General features: G+C 44.1%; 1 protein-coding gene across 3 annotated transcripts in view; it reads right to left on the bottom strand.

Moving 5' to 3' along the window:
• The window catches only part of DCAF6 (DDB1 and CUL4 associated factor 6), a 289,468-nt gene that overhangs the window by 22,381 nt on the left and 240,628 nt on the right, over positions 1 to 26,459 (bottom strand). For all 3 annotated transcript variants that reach the window (XM_088482419.1, XM_088482420.1, XM_088482421.1), the window contains one exon: positions 14,906 to 15,062. In XM_088482419.1, the coding sequence (XP_088338545.1) occupies positions 14,906 to 15,062 (157 nt within the window). The remainder of the gene's footprint in view (positions 1 to 14,905; positions 15,063 to 26,459) is intronic.

The following is a 26,459-nucleotide window of genomic DNA, read 5'->3' as shown; positions in this document are numbered from 1 at the left end:
TACACGAAGTGGTCAGAAATAACAAACAAGATGCGGGAACCCACACAGGAAGTTGAGTCTGGGTTGGGGGAGGAGCGGCCGGGGAAGCGTCAGTCTCCCCTAAGCTGTGCTGACGGCATGGGTTTGCTGGCCTCACAGTAGTAGACGCTACTAGTGCATCTACTACCCATCCCTGACCTCAGACGATAAGGCCCCGGCGGTCTTAGTGAGGAAGCAGCTCGCGGGTGCTCACTAGCAGCAGCCTCCGGTGCGTCTCCTACTCCAGAAGCCAGGACTGCAGCGCACGATACCCCGACAACGAGGAATCGCCTTTCCTGGTCATCTCCTTTGATCCAACTGCAGTCCGGGCCCCATCGTCGCTGCTAGCTAATCTTCGCTGTGACACGCCGAAATCCCCAGGGCCCATTGCAGGAGCTGGCATTTCGGCATCAGCGGAGGTAGTAGGAGTCGTAATACATGCGTCCTACTTGGACGCCTAGTACTACGCAACCCAGTAGTATAAGAGAACTAAAGTAAATAAAAAAATAAAAAGCCTTGGACTGCCTAAGCAGTCCCGATGTTATAACAGGTGCGTCTGGTTACTTGCCGAGCACCAAACAAAAAAACTGAATGCCTGTGGTTGGGAGTGGGGTATATAGGTAGGAGGTCCTGTGCATGCTGGGAACTTGAAAGCTGAAGCTGAATGGATTACTCCAACTACATACCCCAAGGTAGTTCCTGTGGACCCTATGAAACCCGAAGGAGAAATAATAATTATAAGCTAGAACCGGTGTTCCATTTGTGACTGCTACATTGGAATATTGTTGATAGTTGGTGCGTAGTGTGATCAGATTTCTGCATCTAAAGGGCACATCAGCAGCTGAAATTCATCACCAATTTGTCAAGGTATATAGTGGTGTCATGTAAACAGGTTTGGGGTTGGTGCACTGCCTTTGATAATGGCAGGACAGATGTCTAAGATGAGCAGCGATCCAACCAGCCAAGAACGTCCACCACAGATGACAATTTGTGCTGCATTGAAGGACTGATTCAGGATTACAAATGCATTCCAGTTACATAGTGATATTGCTGATGAACTGAACATCTCAGTGGGTATTGTCCACAACATCGTTCAAGAGCAACTGGGGTACAAGAAAAAGTGTTCATGCTGGGTACCGAAGCAACTCACAGAAGTTCACAAAACCAATAAAATGGGATTGTCTCTCGTACACTTTACGCGGTACCACGATGAGGGAGTGCAGTTCCTGCTGCGTATTGTTACAGGCGATGAAATGTTGGTGCATCATGTGACACTGGAGACAAAGCAAGCATTCATGGAAACATGCATTGTCAAACAAATTCAAAACAACTGTCGGCAAAGGTGGTCATTTTTGTTGATTTCCTCACCAAGGGAGATACTGTGAATGCCGACTGCTGTTGTGACACATTGAGCAGGTTGCAGAGTGCAATTGATCCAAAATGACCTGGGTTGCTGTGAACAGGTGTTGTATTGCTGCACAATAATGCCATGCCACACTCAGCAACCGCTCATATAAAAGTTGTTATAGTGTTGCTATTGGGAGGTACTAGACCATCGTCCCTACAGCCCTGACCTGGCACAGAGTGATTTCCATCTCTTTGGGCCATTGAAGAAGTACCTGGGTGGAAGGCGATTAGTAACGGATGGTGTAGTGCAGCAAACCTTCCTGTCCTAGCATCAGGCACTTGACACTGATTTCTTCTATGTCGGGATAGATGACTTTGGTGTATCATTGGAAGAAATACTTAGTGCAAAAATAATCTGTACCAAGGCCATACTATTGATTATACATATATGTATGAGTTGAATAAATGTACGCAATGAGAGGTCTTGTTACCTTATTTATTGAACCACCCTCATATATTTAGCTGATTCCATTATAATATATGAGGATTTTTATAGCAATGTTATTATACAGCCATCTCTATTGACTGGGAATATACAAACTACGGGTTCCAATTATCTTCTATATTCATTTTACTACTTGTACCCCAGGATAGACTGCCCAGTGATTTATAGACGTTTTATGGTAAATGAATGTATGTTTTTACACTTTCATATGATATTTTAGCAGTAGTCATTGGTTGAATACATTTATTGTAAAATTAATAAATATTTTGAATATTTTTATATTTATAGCTGTGCAGTTTTCTTTACGTATTGCAGTAACGTTTACCTATCCATTTTTTTGGGTGTGTTCTGTAGCTTAATTTAATTGTTATTCACAAAATATACTCCTTTTATATTGTATTCTTACAAAATTTTTATTAGCGTCTAGTTGTTTACAATTAGTTTGGACGCCTGTTTCAGACAGATCTTTTGCACCCAGCATGGGTTGAGTGCAAGACCAGATACTAATGATGACGGCTGCAGACATAAGAACAGTGGGCAGTATAGGCTCCCACATGTAGATGATTTTACACATATGGGTGGATTCACACATTAGGAATGTAAGTAATCTTCCACGGCCTTACGTAAATATGACCATGGATGTGTCAGACTCAGAATCAGGCCATTTATGAGTAAGATAGTTTTATAAAAGGCCTTAAAATCATACTTGCAGAGTTTTAGTTGCTCCTCTGGAAAGGAGTTTCAGCTGACCATTTCGGGGACAGGGTCTATGTACCATTAGGCCATGCCCCATCATGACAAAATGCCGTGAATCGATAGTCGGCGGGAAAGGGGTGGAGCTAAAGTGTTGGAAATCACATAATTTTAGCCCCACTCCCTCCCAAGAAAACCGGTATTATCGCCCCATCCTGCCCACTTTACTAAGAAGTGGGCGGGATGTGGGAGTTCCACCCACTGTTCCGTGGGGTGAGGGAGACTATCCATAAAATAACCAGTCTCCCGCACCTTCTGGGAATATAGGCAAGTATACTTAAAATGTGACTGAACAGCTTGCAATTTCATTTAAGAATAAAAGATAATAGAATGAAATAGTAAGAAAACCATATAATGATAGTTCTTTTGTTTATAAATGGCTTATTTTGGGCTTTAATTGACTATGTGAGTCGGACTAGATCTACATAAGAGATTGGTTATGGCAAGTTCTCTCAAATGCATGTCTTATTTTTTTTTAATTAATAGTACGGTATATAAAATATAAATGGATGAAAACAATCATAATCTTACAATAATTACTCATTTACACTGGTGATTTGCTATTGTCAGTTTTTACAATATGCTGCAGTTAAACACTACTTTAAGATTAGTTTTGTATCAGACATTGTAAATATATTTTACATTTATATATTGTGCATTTTGTGATAATTCTTTTAATTTTAATACGGATTAGAATGCCATTTAACCACTTTCCTGGCATGGTCACATCGTTTACGCCCAAACAATGCAACCAGACAGAAAAGCACACTGGGCGGCTGCCGGAAGATACTTTTCCAGCAGGTCCACTTATCGATAGTCTGATATATATATATTGATGACAGACTTGAGATTTAGAATGGGTTTGACTGAACCATCCAGCTTCGGAACTACAAAAAGGTTTGCGTAAATCCCTGGTTTCTTTGTGCAGTCGGAACCGCAACCAGAATTTCGGCCAGCAGAAGGTTGTCGATCACATGACACAAAACTAGTTGTTTCAAAGGATCGACAGAAAACCCAGTTGTGAAAAATCGCTGGAGGAGTGAAGGCAAACTATCTTGTATTCATGAGATACCAGACTCCGAACCCAAGTGTCGGGACAAGTCGGTCTCCAAGCCTCCGAGAACCGCTGGAGACAAGCACCCACCTTGGAATCCCCGAGGTGAGATTGGAGCCGTAATAGCACTGGCCGTCTGACATCCTCTGGCGTGACCTCCTCGACCTGCTGAAGATGAACCTCGAGGTTGACTATGAAATCTTGCTGGAGTTCGAAAGGAGCGAAATGTCCCTTAAACGAGCGACATGGAGGAGGTGCTAATGAAGGTAGAAAGGTACTCTTACCCCCAGTGGCCGGCGAGATCCACTTATCCAACTCTGGACCAAATAAAATATCACCTGTGAAAGGAAGAGATTCAACCGCTCATTTAGACTCAGCGCCCGCTTGTCAAGCTTGAAGCCAAAGTGCCCTGTGAGCAACGACAGCCGAAGCACAGATCTTAGTGCCTACCTGGCCGATATCTCTGGAGGAGTCTCCCAAGTATACTGCGGACTCCTGAATATGCTCCGCCAATAATCAGATCTGCCCGCGGAGTGTTCGACTTTAGACCATCCGCCAATTGTTCCGCCCACTTTTCCACTGCCTTGTTGGCCCAAGAGCCAACCAAGGCCGGTCTGAGAAGTGCACCAGCAACAGTATAAATAAATTTTAACGTAGTTTAAAATTTCCGCTCTGAGCTTTACTTTAACGTATTAGCTCCTGGAACTGGAAGCGTGGTTTTCTTCGAGCAGTCAAGAAACCGAAGCATCCACGGGTGGCGGAGTCTCCCATCGACATCTATTTCCTACCGGAAAGGGGTAATGTAGAAAAAACGCCTAGGAATCTGGAACTTACGGTCCGGATTCTGCCAGGCTGCCGCCATCTGTCCATCTAACTTGCCGGAAACCGGAAAGGTAACAGAAGACTTCTGTTTCCTAGCAAACAAGGAGTCATCTAACGATTCTGGAGCCTCAGGGTTAGAAACGTGAAGTACGTCCTTCACAGCTAGGATAAGTGCTTCAATACCCTGAGTTGCATCAGGTTCCTGTGAAGAAGCCTCTATAATCGAATTCGTCCAGCATCTCCCCTTCCTCCTCCTCAGACGAGTGATCTGCTTCAGACTCCTCGTCGGACTGAAGAACCGCCAGAAGTGCCCTCTTCTTAGATGGCTGACTTAACACAGCCTCGGGAAGCTTAGGCGCAGAATCCATGACCTGTGCAAGGCTATTGACTGAGCAGGCTAGAACTTGAGCCCACGCTGTTTCTGTAGCAAGAAAAGAACGGTGAGAGGTGGTAGATCTATGCTTGGCAGCCTCCCGTTCCCTACGGGAATTGGCCAATTCAGATGTACGATCTGCCATGACCCCTGCTAAACTATTCATTAAGGGTGTGACAGACTGTGCTGTGGTAGCACTCTCCGCTTCACAAGCATCAAACAGGAATGACCCTTCAGAGCGAGCATGTGTACATTTTTTGTTGCACCTAGTGCAGGCAAACAGATTCTGTGAAGCAGTTTTGTCTGTCGCTTTGAAAGACATCATAACCCAGACAGACAAGAGCCCACACACACAGTTGCAAATGGTCTGACACAGACAAGGTAAGTGAGGCAGAAAGAGCAACAGATGGGGAGGAGCAGAATTTCAATAATAATGCTACTCAATATAACTGAAGCAACAGATAAGGAATAGCAGAATTTTAACAATAATGCTGCTCAATATAACTGAAGGCAGACAGAGCAACAGATAAGGAGGAGCAGAATATCAACAATAATAATAATAATAATAATAATAATAATTCCCAATGTAGAAAGGAAGGGCTACCAATAACTGTTACCCCCCCTGTAGAACTCACAGACCCCTTTACAGACTGGAGTGCCTGTGACTCCAGCTCTGATACTGAAATATTAGCTCCTGGTCTTTACTTGTGTGGGGAGCACTGGGACTGCTGGCCAGGATTTGTATAACCTAAGATGGCGCTGCTCCTTGTGAGCAGAGTGCGCCAATAAGCCAAGGAAGAGGGGTGGAGGTGGCGCATAGCTCTCTGGGAGTCATGGCCGCCACTAGGAAACTCTGCCCCCTCCCCGAAGAGGACTCTGGTTACTAACTAGCCGGAGCCTCCAACTGCAGCAGCTCTAATTGGGGAGAGTGTACAAGGTCCCATGGAAGCCGGCGCCGGTGCCTCTATCAATCAAGCACCGGCAGGGTGCTTGAAGCCGTGCTGAAGTGGCTTCCCTGTGGTAGCTGGCGCCGGTGCTTTGACATGCTTTAAGCACCATCTCAACAGACTAACAGCCACGCTGTTAAGTGGCTAAACATAAGGGAGCAGGCAGTCTAAGAAGTGCTACCAGCGCTGCACCTTTGAGACAGCGCAGCAAGCCGCCTGAACTAACCCAGCTAAACAGTAACAACTTCCCTGCTAAGCAGAAGAGGTGTGTATACTCACATGCTGCTGTGGCCAGAGTGCTGGGCAGTGGGGGGGGGGGTTATAGGAAACCCGGACACAAGCCAGTTTCAACTGTGACGGGCCCTGTTGAGTCAGTGGACACAAAAGTCCAGGAATGATGATGTTCGTCCGTGCAAGATGACGTTTTGCCTCTTTCTGAGTTCCGTTTTTTTGGAGGGAAAAATCCGAACTCCACGTGCAAACTCGAACCTATCCGAGCCTGCACATCCCTAATTTGAATAAACTTTCACTTTTCACAGTGTGTGTACTGTGTCTATTTTAATATTTCTTTTGCAGTGGAACTACAGGTACCAGCAGGCCAGTAATGCCCAGCATGCTGGTACTTGTGGTTCTCCAAGTACCAGCACGCGGGTGAGGCTTGCTGGGACCTGTAGTTCTACTGTAAAATAATCTTTTTTTACTCTTTCAATTACACTACAATATCAGCCCGGCACCCACAGCTCCAGGGGTGCCAGGGATAGCCCTGGGCTATCAGCCTATTGTGCCCTGGAGGGGGGACCCCTTTATTGGAGGGCCCCCAACTCCCCAGGGACCCCGACCTGGGCTGACTAGCAGTCATGGGTAATGCTTTGGCCGGGGGACCCGGTGAAAGGGTTCCCCTGGCTGTGGCATTACTATCCCGCTAGAAAAAGTTTGGTGCTGGTTATGGACCCCTACATTTTGTCCTCTGTATTTCCAAAACCAGGACCGGCTCAAAGCCCAGTGCTGCTTGTGCTAAATACAGGGGACCCCTACGTAGTTTGTCCCCTGTATTTTCACAACCAGTACTCTCTAAAATTGGGGCTGGTTGTGCTTATTTTTTAATTTACACTTTCATTCATGGTTTTTTTTTTTTTACACATATGCATGGACAGATCTCACTGATCCATCCATGCATCTGTGTCTATTTATTTTTTTACACACAGATGCATGCATGCACGGATCTCCATGATCCGTGCATGCATCTGTCTGCTATTGCATGATAGATCTTGTGACACATCGTGCAGCTTTTGCTACACATCGAGAATTGCTCAAGATATCACACTGTTGAGCACATCGTACCGTGTATTGCAATTCAATTGTTTTGGACGCCCATTAATTATTGTGCTCTTCGTGGGTAATTAGACTAGGTTTAGCCGCATAAAACGGGCAGCACAGACTGTGTAATGGTTAGCGTTACTGCCTCACAGCACTGAGGTCATGGGTTCGGTTCTCACTACGGACCTAACTGTGTGGAGTTTGTATAGTGTCCCTGTGCTTGTGTGGGTTTCCTCCGGTACTCCGGTTTCCTCCCACACTCCAAAAATATACTGGTAGGTTAATTGGCTCCCCACAAAAATTGACCACAGTGTGTAGGTTTGTGAGCATGTGGTAGGAAATATAGATTGTAAGCTCCACTGGGGCAGGGACAGATATGAATGGTAAGAAACTCTCTGTACAGCACTGCGGAATATGTGTGCGCTATATAAATAACTTGTAATAATAATAATAAAGTCCAACTTAAGGCACCCAAAACCATGATTTACCACACATTTCTGCCCACTTCCCCAGGAGGGGGTGAGCAAAAATGCCGGTGGCTGTTCGCGCCGTATCGTAGCAATTGCTCTGTTGGGGGTCTGGCACTACCAGCCGCCGGCGAAAACAATTGAATTGCTCTGGGGAAAAAGGGCTGCACAAAGCTAAGGCAAGGGTAGGGATTAGGCTAGTAAAAATTACACAGTAGTGTGGCAACATTAAGTCAGAGAAGGTCTGTTGGTCAAGCACATTAAGTGCAACTGATAAACAACATGAACCTATGGATCCACGCTGCCTTGGACTGTGTTATGGTTTGGGGAATGTTTTCTTGGCACACATTAGGTCTGATAATACTAATTAAGCATTGTTTAATTGCCGCAGCCTGCCTGAGTATTGTTGTTGACAGTGTGCATTCCTTTATGGCCACATTCTCGCCATCTTTTAGTGGCTACTTACAGCAGGATAAAGTGCCAGGTCACAAAACGGAATCGGTATGAAATACCGCCGGTTCGATTCCCGGCAGCGCCTGGCCGACAAAAGCAGAGTTCCAGGCCGCTGAAGCCCGATAGCGCTGGAAATCCCGATCGTCGTTAAGGTAAGTATAAACTAACCTAACCTAACCCCCTAACCCTCCTTAGGGGTGCCTAACCCTAACCTCCCCCCCAAGTGCCTAACCCTAATCCCCCCTTCCCCGTTGCCTAAACCTAAGTCCCCCGGGGGGTGCCTAACTCTAAACCTCCCTCCCCCTAGCCTAACCCTAACCCTCCCGGGGGGTGCCTAACCTTCGATCGGGATGCCGGGCGCCTGTCTCCCGGCGTCGGGGAAATGACAGGCGTCTAGATATAGACGCCAGGCATTTCACCCTCGCCAGGATATGACAGTCGGGAAGCAGACTGTCGGTATTAAGGCAGCCGGTTTCCCGATTGTATACCCACAAAACACATGCTATCTTAAGTTGATTCCATGAACATTGTGGTTCAGGGTACTCCAAAGGCCTGCACAATCACCAGATCTCAATCCAGTAGAGAAGGGGATTTCAACTACAATCCTCAAGTAGCACCAACAGGTCACATTAACAAAATGTCTTTAATATATTTTGCTAGGTCAATAATTATGTCACATGTTTTCACATGAAAACATGACCTGTTGGGGGCACTTGAGGGTTGGAGAGGGAAACCAGTAGAAGATAACTTTTGGGATGTGTTGGAACAAGTGATTTGCAGCATGAATGTTGTGGGGGTAAACAGTGGTCCTAACCAGTACCAAATAAAGTGGCCAGTGAGTGTATATCACGTTGTTATTGTATATGTACATACTATCGCAGTTTCAGGATAAACCCTGAGCCAATTCCCATACACCTAAAGGTTGTTAGTTACATTTTGCACTTCAAATAGGGGAGTTTACACTGATGGCATATCTCTGCACTAATCAGATTGGTTAGAAATGATTTATACTCCCATAATCTCTTCCTGATGAATTGCAGTTTTTCCACAACAATATTTGAACTAACGCCACACCTTAAGATTGTGGTAATAGCCATGGTTCAGATGATCTGGACTTCCAGCTTTTTAAATATCCAGTAAGTCCTCATCTGCTTGTCTTTAGATGCCATTTGTTTTAACTTTATTGTTATGTTTATTTAGAATAGAGTTTGGTCGAGTTAGCATTCTCTGGAGAGTTTAGTAAATTTCCGAGTTGAAAAAAATGACCAATGTCAAACTCGGGAGAGAAATCTCCTTTGCTACAGGAAAAGTCTGGAGAGAGAGCACACTCTAAATTTCAATTCACCATCAGCCAAACTTGAGAAACTTTTCACTAGTGAAGTTAGGATTCAGGAATTTACCAAGATTCGAGTTTTAAAACTTTCACGAGAATGGAAAAACTTGTGTCCAAATTCGGGAAAACAATTCACCTGCCTGTGAGCTGCATGTTCTGCAGAAACATACACAGATCAGTGTGATCCGTGTATGTTCCTGGCACTGCCTGTAAATAGCCAAAAAAATAGTTAAATGTTGAAATTAAAAAAAATAAAAAAAGACAGAGGGTTCCCCCCCAAAAAGCAAAACCAGCCCCGGACTCCTGAGATAGAACTAGTTCTAAAAATACAGGCACAAAAACGAGTAGGGTTCCCCTGTATTTTCGGAACCAGCACTGGGCTCCCAGAACCAGTCCTGGTTTTAAAAACAGGGGGAAAAAAATTGCATAGGGTACCCCCTATTTTTAAAACCAGCACCGGACTAAGGAGCTCATTTAGACCCGCTCGCTAGATGCATTTGCTCGCTCCCAGCATATGCAAATCCAGCGCACGCCCAGCAAGGCAGGCGATCGTACGCCAAGGCATTAGCACGCCCACTATGTCTTGGCATATGATCACTTTGTGTAGGCAGACGCCCATCAGCCAGTCTTAAGACGCCCACTTGCGCACGTCATCTCCTGGAAGTGCATGAAAACATTGTTACATCGAGCACCATCGGATGTGCTCGCAGCGCTTGAGGTACACTATACATTGCCGCAAGCACTGCGATCACTTCAGTGTGAAATACAACCAGGTGATGTGTATTATGATGCTGCCTGTTAATTATGCACGCCTCTGAAATGGTGTTGAAACACTCAGACACTCCCCCGTTTCCAGTAGCTTGCCCCTGTTACCATCCATAAACGGCCTCTTCTGTCACTCATTCAACTGGGCTGTCTATGCTGGGCGAGCGAGCGATTCGCGATCTTTCACAGTGGTTCGCGCATGAGCATTGCGATGCATACGCAAACAATCGGCCAGCTACGAGCGATCGCTTCCTAGCGAGTGGGTCTGAATCAGTTCCTAAAATCCATTTGGGGTGTAATGCCACAGCCAGGGGACCTTTTCACTGGGTCTCCCCGGCCAAAGCATTATCACCCCAAGCCAGGGTTCTCAGGAGAGGTGGGGTCCCCCCTCTCCTGAGCACCCCAGTCCTAAGCTGAAGCGCGGGGCTATTCACCGCTCCCCTGGGAGGTGAGTACAGGGGATAATAATAATGTAAACTATTGTTTTTTTACAGTGGAAGTACAGGTGCCAGTGTGCCTGTCCTTTGGCACTTCTCGAACTACAAGTGCCAGCAGGCGGCCGACACCCATATCCCCACTGTAAAAAAAATTTCAGAAAACCACAAGACACACACACACCGTCGATTTTACAACTTCATTACATGCCTACCACACTCACACATACTTAACTGCTGCCAGCTGTTCTGTCACTTTCTCCAAGTAGAATTCCACGGCTGTACCTGTGAATAAAAAATCCTATACTCAACTCCGTCCTGGCGCTAGTCTCAGTAGCATCCACACACATTGCTACCCGGCTAATGAATGGAGACCCCACGTGGCATCTGTCAGTAGTAGGAGCCGCCAGGTAATCAGCGAACGCTAACTGTAGAGCAGCCGCTGATGGCAGCTGCTGCTACTGACAGATGCCACGTGGGTTTTTTCCCCCCTATTTTTAAAACCAGGACTGGCTCAGCAGCCCAGTGCTGGTTCCAAAAATACGGGGGAACCCTACAAGTTTTTTTCCCCGTATTATTGGGACCAGGACTGTCAGAGGTGCCCGGGGCTGGTTATGCTTTTTGGGGGGGACCCTACATCATTTTTTTTTATACTTAACCCTTTTTCTCCTTTAAAACACACAAGCAGCTTTTCACATATCTCACTGCTTGGCTGCTTGTTCGGGAGACTTTGGCTGTGATCAGACACTGAATACTCAAGTGAGAAATCTCGATCACATAAGTCCATCGGAAAATAAACTCTCAGCAAAACACGCTTCTTGGTAAAATTGAGTGCTTCAGAGGCCTAAAATCACCTGACTTTCAGCGATGCAAATCAAGCTTCTAATCGGCAAAACTCGATCAGACACGATTCTTAGTAAATTTACTCCTAGCACAGTTTTTTCACTTTAAAGGTGCATACACACACAACGATTTTTTGAACGATTATCGTTAACTATCTTTAATCGTTCGAGTTAAAACGATGAACGATTATCGTTCATGCGCGTTCACGTTTGTAGTTCAGTCAGACTGACCAACTCAACGATTTTCAGTAAGGGAATATGCAAAAATCATTTGTAGTTAAAAAAAATCGTTCATTACATTTAGTAAATGAACGATTTTAGTAAACTATTATCGTTCATTTTTCCCTTGAAAAAATTTATGAAAATTGTTTACTAAAATCGTTCATTTACTAAATCGTTGTGTGTGTATGCAGCTTAAAGGTTAAGCTGTGGAAATCCTTTGCTATAAGTTGATGATGGCAAATTTCCTACAAGTACAAGAGGCACTATGTCAGGTCAAATTAGCAACTGATGTGCTATGACATTGCTTTGCCTTCCTCTAAAGAACTACCACATTGAACTCTTCAATGGGACTTTGTTAAAAAACCCACCACATTCTTCGAGCAATGTAATTTACTGATTCAAACTCACAAAATTCAGAAATTATGTTAGGTTAATTATTAAGCTAGAGCAAGATATTGATGTGTTTATTGTGTACCCTGTCAATGGTTGGCCTATATCTATATTAAGTAAAGTCATTCCTTACTAGGGTCTTAATTAGGGATAGGTATACGATGCTGCTACACAGGATGCAGAGCCTAGGGGGTGGCACATCGCTATCCCATGGCACCTATATCTGGCCTGACTTAAGGTGGGTACACACTATACAGATATATCTGCAGATCGAGTGATATTCGTACACACTGAACAACCATCATCTGTGTCTGCCCGCAGGTCCCGGTGACCAGGGGGCGTGTCCCGCCCCCTTCCTCGCGGCTGCTGCTCTGTGTGTATGGGTGGTCTGCTGACCGCCCGTACACACCTGCCGATGGACAGATATGTCTGCAGACATATCTGTCCATCGGCTGTGCAGCACAGCCAATGCGATATGTCGGTGAACGTCGACGTTCACCGACATATCGCGGGTACACACACTGCCTGACGGGCAGTAGATACATTGGCCGATCAATTGATCGACCAATGTATCAGTCAGTGTGTGCCCAGCTTTAGAATGCCACCGCCTAGAGCGTCCTTAGGATATTCAAAGCTCCCAGCTTATCATTGGTCCCTGTGGCCCCGCCCCTTCGTTGTGACATCATGACATGATCGGGCCCTGTTCTTTAGTTTTGTTTGAATTTCATTATTGTTAAGAAATTAAATACATTGGGAAGATCAATGTAGGAGGGAAATTTATTTTACCTACTGCTGGTAGTATGGTTCTTTGAGTTTCACTGAGTTTATAAATGATTATATAGATTTTGTTTAGATAACATGTTATCTACTAACATTGAGAAAATATGCGTACCTGCACTTGGCCATTAATTTTCACTAAGAATACACGCTAATTGCTGATGAACATATACAATCATCATGTGTGATAAATAACATCCCTTATAAAATCAATGATTACATCAGCAAACACAAAGATTTCTATAACATGTACAAAAGGACAACTAATTAAAGTACAAAAGCCTCAAGTATAACTTAAAGTGGTGTATTGCTGAATACATATGAATACAAATACAGTACGTTCCCAATTCAGTTTTCCCATTATTATATGAAACTAAACAAATCACCTTGCTAACAATGAACACAGGCCCTGATTCAGAGCCGCTCGCAAAAAGTGAGCGCTCGCTCTGAATCAGGATGGCCGCTGTTTTTTTTTTTTTTTTTAACTGGCCTCCTGGCCGCTCGCTAAGCTGTGGGTGACCACCCACAGCTTTTGCGAGCGGCCAGGTGATGGTCGCGAGCGGATCTGAATCAGGCCTACTGTGCAGATGTTAGCAGGGGAAATGTAATTAACAGTGATCATTGTTCATTATATTTCCCCCATTACATCTCTGCAGACTGGTTTTTATTGTGGGGAACTGGCATCCTCATTGGTAGCAAAGTGATTTGTTTTAAAGCAGCTATTATTTTAAAGGCAAAACCTTTGCTTGTAAAAATAAGATTGCTTCTATAACTCAAACAGTCAAAATCTGTGAAACTGCACCGTCTCTGATCAAGGGCCTGATTCAGAGATAGACGCTAATTCGATCACAGCTGCGACTTCGCACGGAACGCCGCTTAAAATATGCTAATAGTTCCAAAGCTTACCAGAACATAAGGACGCCCACCGCTGCCTTCTCACATGCGTACAACGTCGCGTACAAGTGTAAATATCGGTAATATCGACCAGCAATGCAGGTCTGACCTGTCTCAAATACAGCAGCACTCCTGACACGCAGAGAGCCCTCATGCTGCATATGTTATCGCAATAGCTAATTTGTGCCCATGTAACGGCGTTTAAATGGTACATCTGCGTTTTTCTGACCACTACCCCCCGTTACCACCACCAAACGCTGACTACCTGTTACTCACTTTGCAAATGGTTTCTCTGTGCATGCGGAATTGCAAAATAATCACAGCACGACTTATACGCAAGCACAATGGCAAACAATTGCTCGATCTGTGTAAAAATCGCCATTGCGTCTATTTCTGAATCAGGCCCTAAGTCCATAAAATACATTAGGTTTTAAAAAAAAGCCATGTAGTGGACTACGGGCCTGACGCAATGCCGATGTTTACGCAGTTAGATCGATTTACCATTACGCATTTGTGTAAGTCGCATTGCGCATGTGTCACAATTGCATTGCGATTACTTACGCACAGAGGATCCATTCGCAAAATGAGTGTCATGTGGTCAGCGTTTGGGGGTGGTAACAGGGGGGTGGTTAAGTAAACTCAGGCTGTTTCATGGGTGTGCATAAATTAGCCATAGCGATTGTATTTGCAGCATGAGAGCTCTCTGCGCGTGAGGAGAGCTGCAGTGTTTGCGGCTAGTCAGACCTGCCGTACATGTTGCATAACTGCTTGATGTGCGTCAATGGTACCGATGTTTACACAGTAGTGCGACAGTGGGCGTCTATGTCGGCTGCAGTTGCGATTGCATTTGCATCCGCTGCTGAATCAGGCCCCAAGTTACGTACTTAGCCAGGTCAATTCTTACACTTATTTGTATGAAATAACAGTTTTGACAAGAAACAACATGGGCTTTACAGCATGAAATCTGTGTAGATGGGATAAGGCTGTCTTAAAAAGTGATAGGTATCTTCTGTAAGTGGTACTGCTGTTTATTTCCATCTGTTATCGCCAGTACTGCTTTTTTTGTATCTCTGTGGCAATGAATAGTGTAGATTTGTTTTCTTAGCACATTGAGGGTCACTAACTTTGCTGGCCTAGACTATAGCAATCAATCAGACATTTGCTTTTATTATGCTTATGAGAAAAATCTTACTTGGGTCATATGGATGTGGTTGAAGACAGTTTACGACATGATTGTCTGCTTCTAAGAGCATTAGATGCTCAGTTGTATATCGATCCCAGATGAAAATGTGACCACAATCAGAACCACTCATAACAAAGTTCTTGCCCCAGAAGCCAGCCTCTTTGATCTAGAATTAAAATAACAAAAAAAAATTATAACACCTTTAGTTACTGTTAAGATTCAAAGGTCATTACTTAATGCATTCAAAATCAAATAAAAAAATACAGTATAATAAGAAATACACAAAAAGTGCATATTATTTCTATTTAAAAATTCAGAAATAGAAACATATACTGCTGGCAAGATAACTACTGGGGTTTTTTTGGTAAATAAATGTTTTTTTTCTTTGATATAACCATCTTCAGATCTTCTAAATAGAACACATTAATGTATGTGGGCCCTAAATATTGCTATGTACTCTGTCTATACAGCCACATCTATTCATTCTATGTACTCTGTCTATACAGCCACATATATTCATTCTATGTACTCTGTCTATACAGCCACATATATTCAGCTTGTGTTATAATTTATCTACACTGAAGTGCCAAAAGTCATGGGACATCACCGTACTGGGATGTCTTGGAAGTGCTCAGACCTGACTCAGTTGTAATCTGAAATCTCCTGAGTCAGTTTCAACACTGGCTAGGCTGCTCATGGCAAAGAGACATGAATTATCTGCGTTCGAAAGGGGCATAATAGTGGATGCCCAATGTATGGGACATTCAACATTCCTTGATCTACGGTGTCACATGTGTACTGCGAATACCTCATGGAAGGCATTCCCACTCAGCATGGACAGCACAGTGGCCGACCACAGGTGCCTAATGATCGTGACCAAAGGCCATAATTGTTCATGGTAACATACAAGCGACACTGGCTCAAATCACATCCACATTGAATGCATGAGGTACCAGAGGCATATCCAGCAGGTCAGTGCAGTGTTTTTAGCTCCCATGGGATATGGGAGCAGAAGACCCACCAGAGTGCCCTTGTTAACACTACAACACCTGACAAAGCGCCTCACCTAGGCTTGAGACTTTGCTAATTGGACCCTAGACGACTGGTTCCATTAGGCCATGAACCTTAGTAGCCAACAAGGCACCATGCAGGCTGGTGGTGGTTCCATAGTGGTGTGTGTTCATGTGGCATGGATTTGGTCTGCTGGTCCGTCATTGACACTTTATTGACCGGCAAGAAATACATCACATTGCTTGATGACCATTTGCAGCCCTTCATGAACTTCATGTACCCCCACAATGACTGAATATTCCAGCAAGATAATGCACCGTGTCATCAGCCCAAGTTGTGCAGAATAGGTTTGAGAAGCATTCTGGATAGATCCGATGAATGGTGTGGCCACCACATTCGCCCGACATGAACCCAATCCAGCATTTATTGGACATTGTGAGAAGTTCATTCGCACCCAACTGAGGTCGCAGTCTGGGGTCATCATCATAACCATTGCAACCATCGGTTGTGATGGCTGCCCCTTTGTCAGGCTGCAGTAAGCTTCAGGACCTGGCAGCTTGCAAGGCCAGGAAATCTGCATCCACGGACGCAGACCCTGACCTTGTCCCTCCCGCAAAACAGGGACGAAATGCCCCCATTTCCGGGAACACTGCCCAGGATTGCCCCAGCCTGTCAATCAGGCTGCGGCTGGGAGGCACTGCGAGCGGACTTGCAGATGAAGGGCTACACATGCGCAGTAAACATTCTGCGCATGTGCAGTTCTCAATGAACATCAATTGTTAAACCATTGGGTTAGCATCTGAATCAGGCCCTTAGTTCAAGGTATAGCGATGTCAGGGGTGTAATGTAGTATTGTGGAGTTAAGGAAGTTGTGTGAAGTTAGTGAAGCATTGTAGTGCGGGGAGGTAGTGCAGGGTGTACAAGGTCTGTGATGCAGTGCCAAGTATAAAAGGGCCAGTGATGGAGTGCAGTGTAGGGCAGGGTGTATGAGGGGTCAGTGATGTAGTCTAGGGTATTATGGTGTCAGCGTAGTAGTGCAGTGTATGGAGGGTTCAGAGATTTAGTGCAGTGTATAGAGAGGAAAGGGATGTATTGCAGAATATTGAGTGGTCAAAGATGTAATGCAGTGATGTAGTGCAGGGTATACATGAACCATATGGTTACCAGCCGTTGGGCATTTAAAGGGGCATGAGGGGACTCTGAACCATTTAAAAAGACATGATGGGGGTCTATGGCATATAAAGGGGTATGAGGAGCTTTGAGGCATGTACAGTGGCATGAGGAAGCTCTAAGGCATATAAGTTGCATGTGGAGTAGATGGCATATAAAGGTACATGTGTGGGCCTGAAATATGAGAAATAAAATGGTTGTCACCCTACTGCAATTTTGACCATGCCCATTGTCATGCTCCCTGTCCAGGACTTTGAAAATGGAAAGGTAGTAATCCTATGGCAATTTTCACTCTTCCTTTGCAATTGCTCAAGTTCAGGTTTAATGGGGGCAGATGGGAAAGAGCAATTTTAAGGTAATTTTATAGATTTAATGGAAATATGTTCTAGGCTTCTCCAGGACATACACTGTTTTGTATTTAAATAAACCCTGGATCAAAGAATTCTGCAATCAATTAGTTGTTTTATTTATATATAAGATATTACAGAGTATTTCCTGATGATCATTAATAAGAATCCCCTTATAAATCCACTTTTATTCCATAGTGTACGAAAATAAAATGTGAAAAATATTAAAATGCTTTGAATACTTTGATGGATATGGGATAAAAATTAGGACAATACTTGCTGCCAATATAAAGCCCACCCCAGCCAAACACGAGGTACTGTATTCTGAAAAATCCTGAAATGGACTGATCTGTCCAGCATGTGGTAGGAATGGCATCCATTCTCACCCTATGTGACACTATGGGCCTGATTCAGAGCCGGTCGCTATTTGCACTCGCTCGTCCAGAAAATAGGGGTGGCTATTCAAATGAACCGTTCGCTGTTTGCGGTCTGTTCACGCCTCTAGGTCTGAACGAGTGAACAAAACTTGCGGTAGTTTTTTGGGAAACTACGCCCCCTAGCCGCTCACATCCTACGTCATGTCCGCTATTTATTAGATTAATCGAGTACATCGAACAGGGTATGAGCTGCTCGCTATTCTTGTGGTTGGTTTTTGCTACCACAATTTTGCGAGCAGTTCTGGCTAAAAAAAAAACCAGTGACGTGGTCGATGACGCTGCTGTTTTAAATATGCACACCCATAAAACGCCCGCTTTGACCTTTAAGCACGCCTGCGATCGGATCTCCACTCCCCGTTTTCAAGCACCTTCCCCTGTTACCACCCACATACGCCTCATCCTGTCACTCAAATTAGCAGGCATTCGCTATTTTGCGAGCACATGAATTTCGGCCGCACTGACTGGTTCGCGCATGCGTATAACGATCCGTACGCATGCGCAGTTTGGCAAACATCGCTCAGAGCGAACGAGCTGCCGCTTACGAGTGGCTCTGAATCAGGCCCTATATCCTGGGAACGCCTCACAGGGAAATGAGATAAAATGCCAAATACTTTTCCTGCCCATAAAAACAGGCTTAATCACTCATAGTATGGTTGTAGGTCCATAGATCAGAGGTTGCATGAAATAAACATATCAAACAGATAGCAAATACTGTAAGACAGTGGTTCCCAAACTTACTTGAATCACAGCGCCATAGAGTATTATCATTTTTTTTCCTGGCACATCTAGGCTAAAATTGTTTGATTTACAAATTCAACAAAAATTATTACATTAAATAAATAGTGCTTACCTGTCATTGTTAGGTTCTGTTATGTGGTGGTGGTAGACAGGGTTGTGCTTCCGTGTGACCACAGATTTTATGATTGCCAGCCAACAGCACTGGTTTTGCCTATCAAATAGACCATTAATGTGTGGGGTTGCTTCTCAGCCAAGGAAGAACACAGCCATGAATAAAGAATGGTACCAAAATATTCTCCAAGGGCAACTTCTTCTAACCATCCAAGAACAGTTTGGTGATGAGCAATGCCTTTTCCAGCATGATGGAGCACCTTGCCATAAGGTAAAAGTGACAACTAAGTGGCTCGGGGAATCAAAACATTGAAATTTTCGGTCCTTGGCCAAGAAACTCCCCAGACCTTAATCCCATTGAGAACTTGTGGTCAATCCTCAAGAGGCAGATGGACAAACAAAAACCCACAAATTCATACAAACTCCAAGAATTGATTAGGCAAGAATGGGCAGCCATCAGTCTGTACGTGGTCCAGAATTTGATTGACAGCATGCCAGGGGGCGAATTGCAGAGGTCTTGAAAAAGAAGGGTCAACACTGCAAATATTGACTCTTTGCATAAACTAAAGCTGCATACAAACGTAAAGATTTTCTGTCCAACCATCCAACTTGTTGATTGGCAGGAATAAATATCTGGTAAGGTATGGGAGTAACTGATGATCAGTAATTTGCTCCTAAATGCCAGAAAACAGATGAAAATGGACGTCAGACAAGTTTGTTAAATGTTTGATCTTAACAATTTGTTCAAACAACAGGTTTTGTCCATTTTCCGGTGTTTGGGAGAAAATTGTCATTTGATTTCATACCTTACCAGAATTTCATTCCAACCAATCAACTAGTTGGATGGTTTGACAGAAAATCTTTACATGTGTATGCAGCTTTAATGTAATTGTCAGTAAAAGCCTTTTACACTTATGAAATGCTTATAATTTTAGTTCAGTATAACATAGTAACATCTGACAAAAAGGTCTAAAAACACTGAAGCAGCAAACTTTGTGAAAACAAATACTTGTGTCATTATCAAAACTTTTGTCCATGGCTGTACTCTCTCTTGGTTTGGTTGCATTTCAGCTGTAAAGATGAATATTTTTGCCTCAACTTCTGTATATTTCAGACTATCCCTGTCCTGGTTCCCTGTAGTGTTTTACAACTGAAAATCTATTAATACACTCATTTGGGCTGATAAGCCTCCTTGGTTAAAATTCTCCACACATACTAGATTTCCCTGAGATGGTGGGCGAGGTCTTCCGGACCTGGTTAAATATTATTATACCACTCATTTGTCGAAACTGATGGCCTGGTTTTCCCCCCTGCCCTCTGTAGCTTCAAAACGAATCGGATATCACTGGTGTAGTTTCACTAACTTCTCCTAAGCTTCCTACTCAAGTGTTAGCATTTAAGGACCCAATTATTGATTTCTCTAGACCTACATGGCTGTACTTTGTTAGCAAATACCATTTGACCACCGCACTCTTTCTACTCACCTCAATCTGGGATAACCCCGATTTTCCACCAGGTTCTCCCCCCATTTATACCTATTCTTGGAGAAAATTTTCTGGTGGACCGAGATTTGTCTATGACTTACTGGATGCAAAGCAGTGGAGATCTATGGACTCCCCTTTCAGAGAAATATAGTCTGCTTAGAGCTAGTTTCTTTGAATATTTACAATTATGTTCGTCTTTATGTACTATAACTTGATCTCTGGTGCTTCAGTGCCCAAACCCGTTTGAGAAAATCTGTTACCATACCCCTAATAGATAGAGTATGATTTCTAATTTATATTCTTTACTTAGATCTGCAGATGCAGACCCCTCTCTCAGGCATAAACTTGATTGGGAGAGGGATATAGGGTTTGACAGACAAGAACATGTGGAACAGGATTAGAAATGTGGTCTCTAGGGCCTCTATCTCTACCCTGATTAAGGAAACCTGATATAAAATCTGTTCTAGATGGTACTCAGTGTCTATGAAGCTATCCAAGATGTCTGCTCTTTCCTCACCTTTATGCTGGGGATGGAGATATCCAGTGAACTCGACATTTTGGAGAGATGTTCATAACCTCATTGAAAAGATCTTCAATGTTAACTTTCCCCTCTCCTCTTGGAGTGCCATATTGTGCCTTTCTATTCCTGGTCTGGGGTTTACGACTACTAAGCTTATTTCACGTATTCTTAATGCTACAAAATTTGGTTTATTCCCACCATGGAGCGAATTACTTATCTTCTTCAGGGTAAGGTAAATAAATGTAACTCCATGTGGGATCCCTGGTTTGAGTTTAACTATCCCTCTTCTTCTCCTACACTGTAAAAAACTTTTGTTATTGACTAGCCTGACTTCTCCCATTATGCTGCAGTTGGCGTAAAAATGCATGTAATCAATTTATCTATTAATATTTCATGATTGTCCTCTGGTTCCTTCCTTGGTTCGGATTTCCCCTTGACTAGTGCCCTGTTCTCTTCCTGCCTACCCCTCTATTTTCCTACATTTTACCTTTCAAAACATTTTTTTTTTAATTAAATGCTGTTGATATATTGTTCATTTTTGTGTTCTTTATATTTCCTATTTGTGTTGATGTTATTCTAATGAACATTTTTTTTCTGTTTGCACTTGTCATTTCCAAATAAAATGTAAAAAAAAAGAAAGAAAGGAAAGCCCATAGCCTTTAAGAGGGCTGTTTCAATAACCACCTTGTCATAACTAGCAGAGTGAGATCCGAGTGTAGGCAAGGGCCCTGAGATAGATGGTCCGGCCTGAGAGGAAGATGTCAAGTTACCAACAATAGCTGAAGATCTGTGTACCAAGCTCTGCGTGGCCAGCCTGGAGCAACCAGAATGGATAATCTGCCCTCCAGTTTCAGGTTGAGAAGTATTCAAGTTACTGTAGCTTTGAAATCAAAGGGAAGAGATAAATAAGAGGAAACATCCATGGAACTGATAAGGCGTCAATCAGTAGGGCTTCTCACGCTTGGGAGCAGTACTGCGGAAGTTTGTGATTGTGGCAGGAGGCCATCATATCTATGTCCAGATGAACCCAGTGATCCACTGGAACACGTCAGGGTGGAGACAACTCCCCTGCATGAACATCCTGATTACTAAGATGATCCGCCTCCCAGTTCTAAACCCACAGAATGTAGACTGCTGAGAGAGCGGGGATACAGCATTCTGCCCAACGGAAAATCCTGCTAGCTTTTTGCATGACACTTGGACTTCAGGCGACTCCCTGGTGGTTGATAAGAGGGGGGGTCAATAAATAAAGGTAACAAGACCTCTCATTGTTTAAATGTATTCAACTCTTACGCATACTGTATGCATAATCAATAGTTTGGCCTTGGTACAGCTAGTCCCTCATAGTTCCCATACTTGTGTAAGCATATGTTCCCACGGCACACCAAAGCATCTATCTTGGCATAGAAGAAATCGGTGTCAAGCGCCTAAAGCCAGGACATGACAGCTTGCTGAACTTCATAGTCAGTTGCGAATCGGCTTCCGTCCAGGCGCTTCTTCACAGGTCCAAAGAGATGGAAATTACTCCATGCCAGGTCAGGGCTGTAGGGAGAATGGTCCAGTATCTTGCAATGGTAGCACCGTAGCAACTGACGCGTGCGATTGGCTGATTGTGGCCTATCATTATCATGCAGCAATACAGCACCTGTTTGCAGCAATCCAGGTAGTTCTCGACTAATTGACCCCCGCAACCAGCTCAAAGTGTCACATTAGCTGTCAGCATTCACAACATCTCCCTTGGTGAGGAAATCAACAATAATCACATCGTTGTGGTCCCTTAACACGGTCACCATGACCTTTTTTGCTGATGGAGTGGTTTTGAATTTCTTCGAAGGTGGGGATGGTGTGTGTTTCCATGTTATGGATGCTTGCTTCATCTCCAGTGTCACATGATGCACCAACATTTTAATTGCCTGAAATGTGCAGGAACTACACTCCCTACTCATAGTACTGTGTCACTAGAGTCAATACCATCCTATTGGTTTTGTAAACCGCTGAGTTGCTTCGGTATCCAGCATGAACACTTCTTTACTCTACCCCAGTTGCTTATGAACGATGTTGTGCACAGTATCCACTGAGATGTTCAGTTCGTCAGCAATCAGACCTACAATGCGGCGCAAATTGTCATTTGTGGTGGACGTGCTTGGCCAGTGCACCAAACCTGAACCTGTTTCCGTGATATGACATTATCACCGCACACCTCGACAAATTGGTGACAAATTTCAGCTGCAGATGTGCCCCCTTTAGACACAGACATCTGATCCCAATATGCACCTCAATGTTTGACCATGTTTCCTCCAGCCCTGCCATCTTACAACTGATGTTGGGACAGTATGACTGATATGAGGCGCAGTCTAATGGCCATGAGGGGAAGCAGTGGTCTACCTGCTATGGCCTGGCAGGAAATTAGAATGAAATAGAGAACATTACACACATAAGAGGTCTTGTTACCTTACTTATTGAACCACCCTTATATATGCAACCACAGTCGCTTTGTCTGACTGCACCTTCACCGCCTTGCCCTGAAGGATTTGTTTTGCCTTGCGAAGAACACAGTAGACTGTCTGAATCTGCAGAATGTTAATTCGGTGTAGGGAGTCCCATGCTATCCATGGACCCTTGAAGGTGTGGTGGGACTTCAAAGTGCCCCATCTCCTCAAGCTTGCTTCTGTCATGAGTAGGATCCATTACTGAACTAGGAAGAGCTGCACCTTCTCTAAGTGGGAGGGCTGAAGCCACCACAGCAGGGAGTGAGGTGCCCCCTTGAACAAAGAAAAAAGCTGAGACCACAGATGAACTGTAGAGGCCTGGAGTGGAACTGGCATATTCCACCAAGTCGAAGATGGAGAAACTTGCCCAGCACTCTCATGCATTGGTGGACAGAAACCCAACTCAATCTAAGTAAAGACCGTACCATGGGCCTGATTCACATTTGGGAATAGAGTAAGAAGATAGAGCAAAGAACTCTGCACATGGATAAACCATGTTGCAATGCAGGAGGTGCAAATACATAATACATTTTGCATGTGGGTTAAATGCCGTCTGCTTTTGCATGTAGCCCACACATGGAGGACAGCTTTATTTTTATAGTGCAATTTAGATTTCAGTTTGGACACACCCCTTCCAAATCTAAATCTCTTTGCACATGTTACTTCTGCCCTACAGTGCAGTATGGTTTTACCAAGATGTTTTACCACGATGCACAGATCCTTGCTCTTTCTTACTCTATTCCAAACTCTGAATCAGGCCCCAGTAAAAGGAAGAGATAGGAACATGGCCATAGTACTCACCTGGCAGCAACAGTGCTTTAGATGAGAGGAGGTTGGAATCAATCGCTGCTTCTCCCAGATAAGAAGTCACTTCCGGAATATTGTCCACCATGGACAATAAGTCTGAGCAAGGGGTCCCCGACCTGAGGCCTTCATCCAGGGATTCCACCCACTGCTCCAAAGCTTTAGACACCCAAGCCGAGGGCTGGACAGAGAGCTGCGTCTGCATTAGTAAAAACGGACTTAAGGAAATTTTCAGTTTCCCTATTCACAGTGTCTTTGAGAGAAGCCACATTAGGGATAAGGAGAATGGTAGATTTCACCAGTCTCGCAATAGGAGTGTCCACTGGAGGAGATTCCTACTTTGCTCTGTCAGCAGAAGGGTGGGGATAAAAGACTTGTTTGGGTACCATAAAATGTTTATTAGGATTAATCTGAGCTTCTGCCAGGAGATCCTCTAAGTTACTGGAGGAAAGAAATGAAATAAACTCCTTCTTGCGCTTGAAGAAAGGCACCGCCTGAGATGCGGTACTATCCGAATCCTTAATGAGTAAGGCGGATTTAACCATAGTGAGCAACGCCTCCACATTTACAGGATTAGGCTGTTAGTCACCTTGAGCAGAAGGCAACTCTAGGTCCGAGTCCTGTGGACATTCTTCTTCTGGTTGAGATGAAACTTCAGAGCCAGATTCATAATCTAACTGCAGAGGAGTAGAGTTCTGACATTTGGAAGATTTCTGGGTAGCCGAAGATTCTAGCATCTGCTGATCCTGTACAAGACCCTGTACTGACTAAGACAACCCATGTAACCATGGAGATTCAACAGGAGTGGTATGGGCTGCTACTGATATGGAGGAGGAGCCGGTAAGGTTTCTTAACAGATGAAAGCAGCTAACTGTTTAACCAACTCCAACAAGGCTTGGGACAGGTTGGATGCCCATGTGAATTTCTGCAGGGGTCCACCACCGGGGAAACGACACGTTGCACCCTGGGAAGCACTGCTTGCAAAGGCCCCCATGATCCTACACAGAACTAGACAATTTTTCCTGACAATTTATGCAGGAATTGTCCCACAGCACAGAAGTGCTCCTCTCCTGGGTAGCCTAAGAGGAATTCCCTTAAGCAGACATATTTGCTTGTCCACAATAGTAGAAAATACACACACAGGGCACGTGTAGTGGACTGTGTGGAGGGGAGAGCACTGAACCGAAGGAAACCCACAAATCAATTATAAATGGTTATCATGAGAATTGCTGCAATAAATTATACAGTTTTGCAATTTATTGTATTGAAAGATGTGGAATCTGAAATAGTGTCTGAGCAGTATTTATACAGTAATCTGCATATATTACATGAAAACGTAATTTACAGTTAGCTATATATAATCTATATACAAACTGAACTAGAACGCAACAAACCTAACAGTTTGAAATACATTTGACAGCAAACATACAGGGAAAAAGTTCAAGTGCTCAATATAATATTATTAGACACTTCCAACTACACTAGCACCAAAAGGTGAGTTAGGAAAGGTAAACTATAACCCGACACCGGGATGGGAGGTAGAGGGAAGGCAAGAGTAGAGACCCTCTCTCAGGCACAAGGCCAGCTGGACCCTACTCATTTTGGAAAGAAAAAAAAAAAAAGATTCTGGTGCCCCATTGTGGAATAAAGTACTGCTGAGCTGTCATGTAGTGCTATCACTGCCCTCAATATCTTAGCATACTGTATATTAATAATAGTTTGTACGGTACAAATATGTAGTAAACATTTATGTTGTAATAAAATATATGCATCTTGTGTACTTTGGTAAATTAATTACAAGAAAGTACATCTATTCCAGACAGATATGAGCACTAGGGCTTCCTTCAAATAACCTGATAATACCAATGAAGCCTACTGCGGAGAGTGCCAACACCAGTGTCACTCATTACCTTATACTGGAGCGATTATTATTATTAGACAGTCTATGACTGTAGATGTGCTTGTGTGACTAAGAATCCCTACATGCTGAGACTTGTAATACAGCTGGTGAGATAATATAGACAGCAGCTTTCCCACTTACCTTTCCTGTCTACTCCACACTGCCCCTGCTCTAAACCTTGTCTCTCCAGCAGAAACAGCAGCACCCAAATCCACATCCACTCACCAACAACACTGCACCAGCGAGCCAATCATCGCTGCCAGCCAATACCCTGCTAGCCCATTACGCAGTCTCACCTTCTGATTGGCTAGCCAGAGGTCATCAATTATGTGGGAAACTGATCCTGTAATACCGTCTCTCCGGTGTGATGCAGCTGCCCAGGTGAAAGCCGGGCTCATGAAGCTTTGTTTCATCTGGCTGATAGCTGCTTGAAGCTCCATCATCTGTTGGGCCGGCTCTGCTCAGGCATACTGCACAGCAGAGTTGTAAAATGACTACTTGGGTTCTGGAACGATGAGAGGGGGAGCCTTTGGTGGGCAGCCTAGGGAGGGG

This window comes from Taudactylus pleione, unplaced genomic scaffold, assembly GCF_031769625.1.
Source record: "Taudactylus pleione unplaced genomic scaffold, aTauple2 ptg000288l, whole genome shotgun sequence".
Taxonomy (NCBI): domain Eukaryota; kingdom Metazoa; phylum Chordata; class Amphibia; order Anura; family Myobatrachidae; genus Taudactylus; species Taudactylus pleione.
This window is presented reverse-complemented; position numbering and strand designations above follow the sequence as displayed.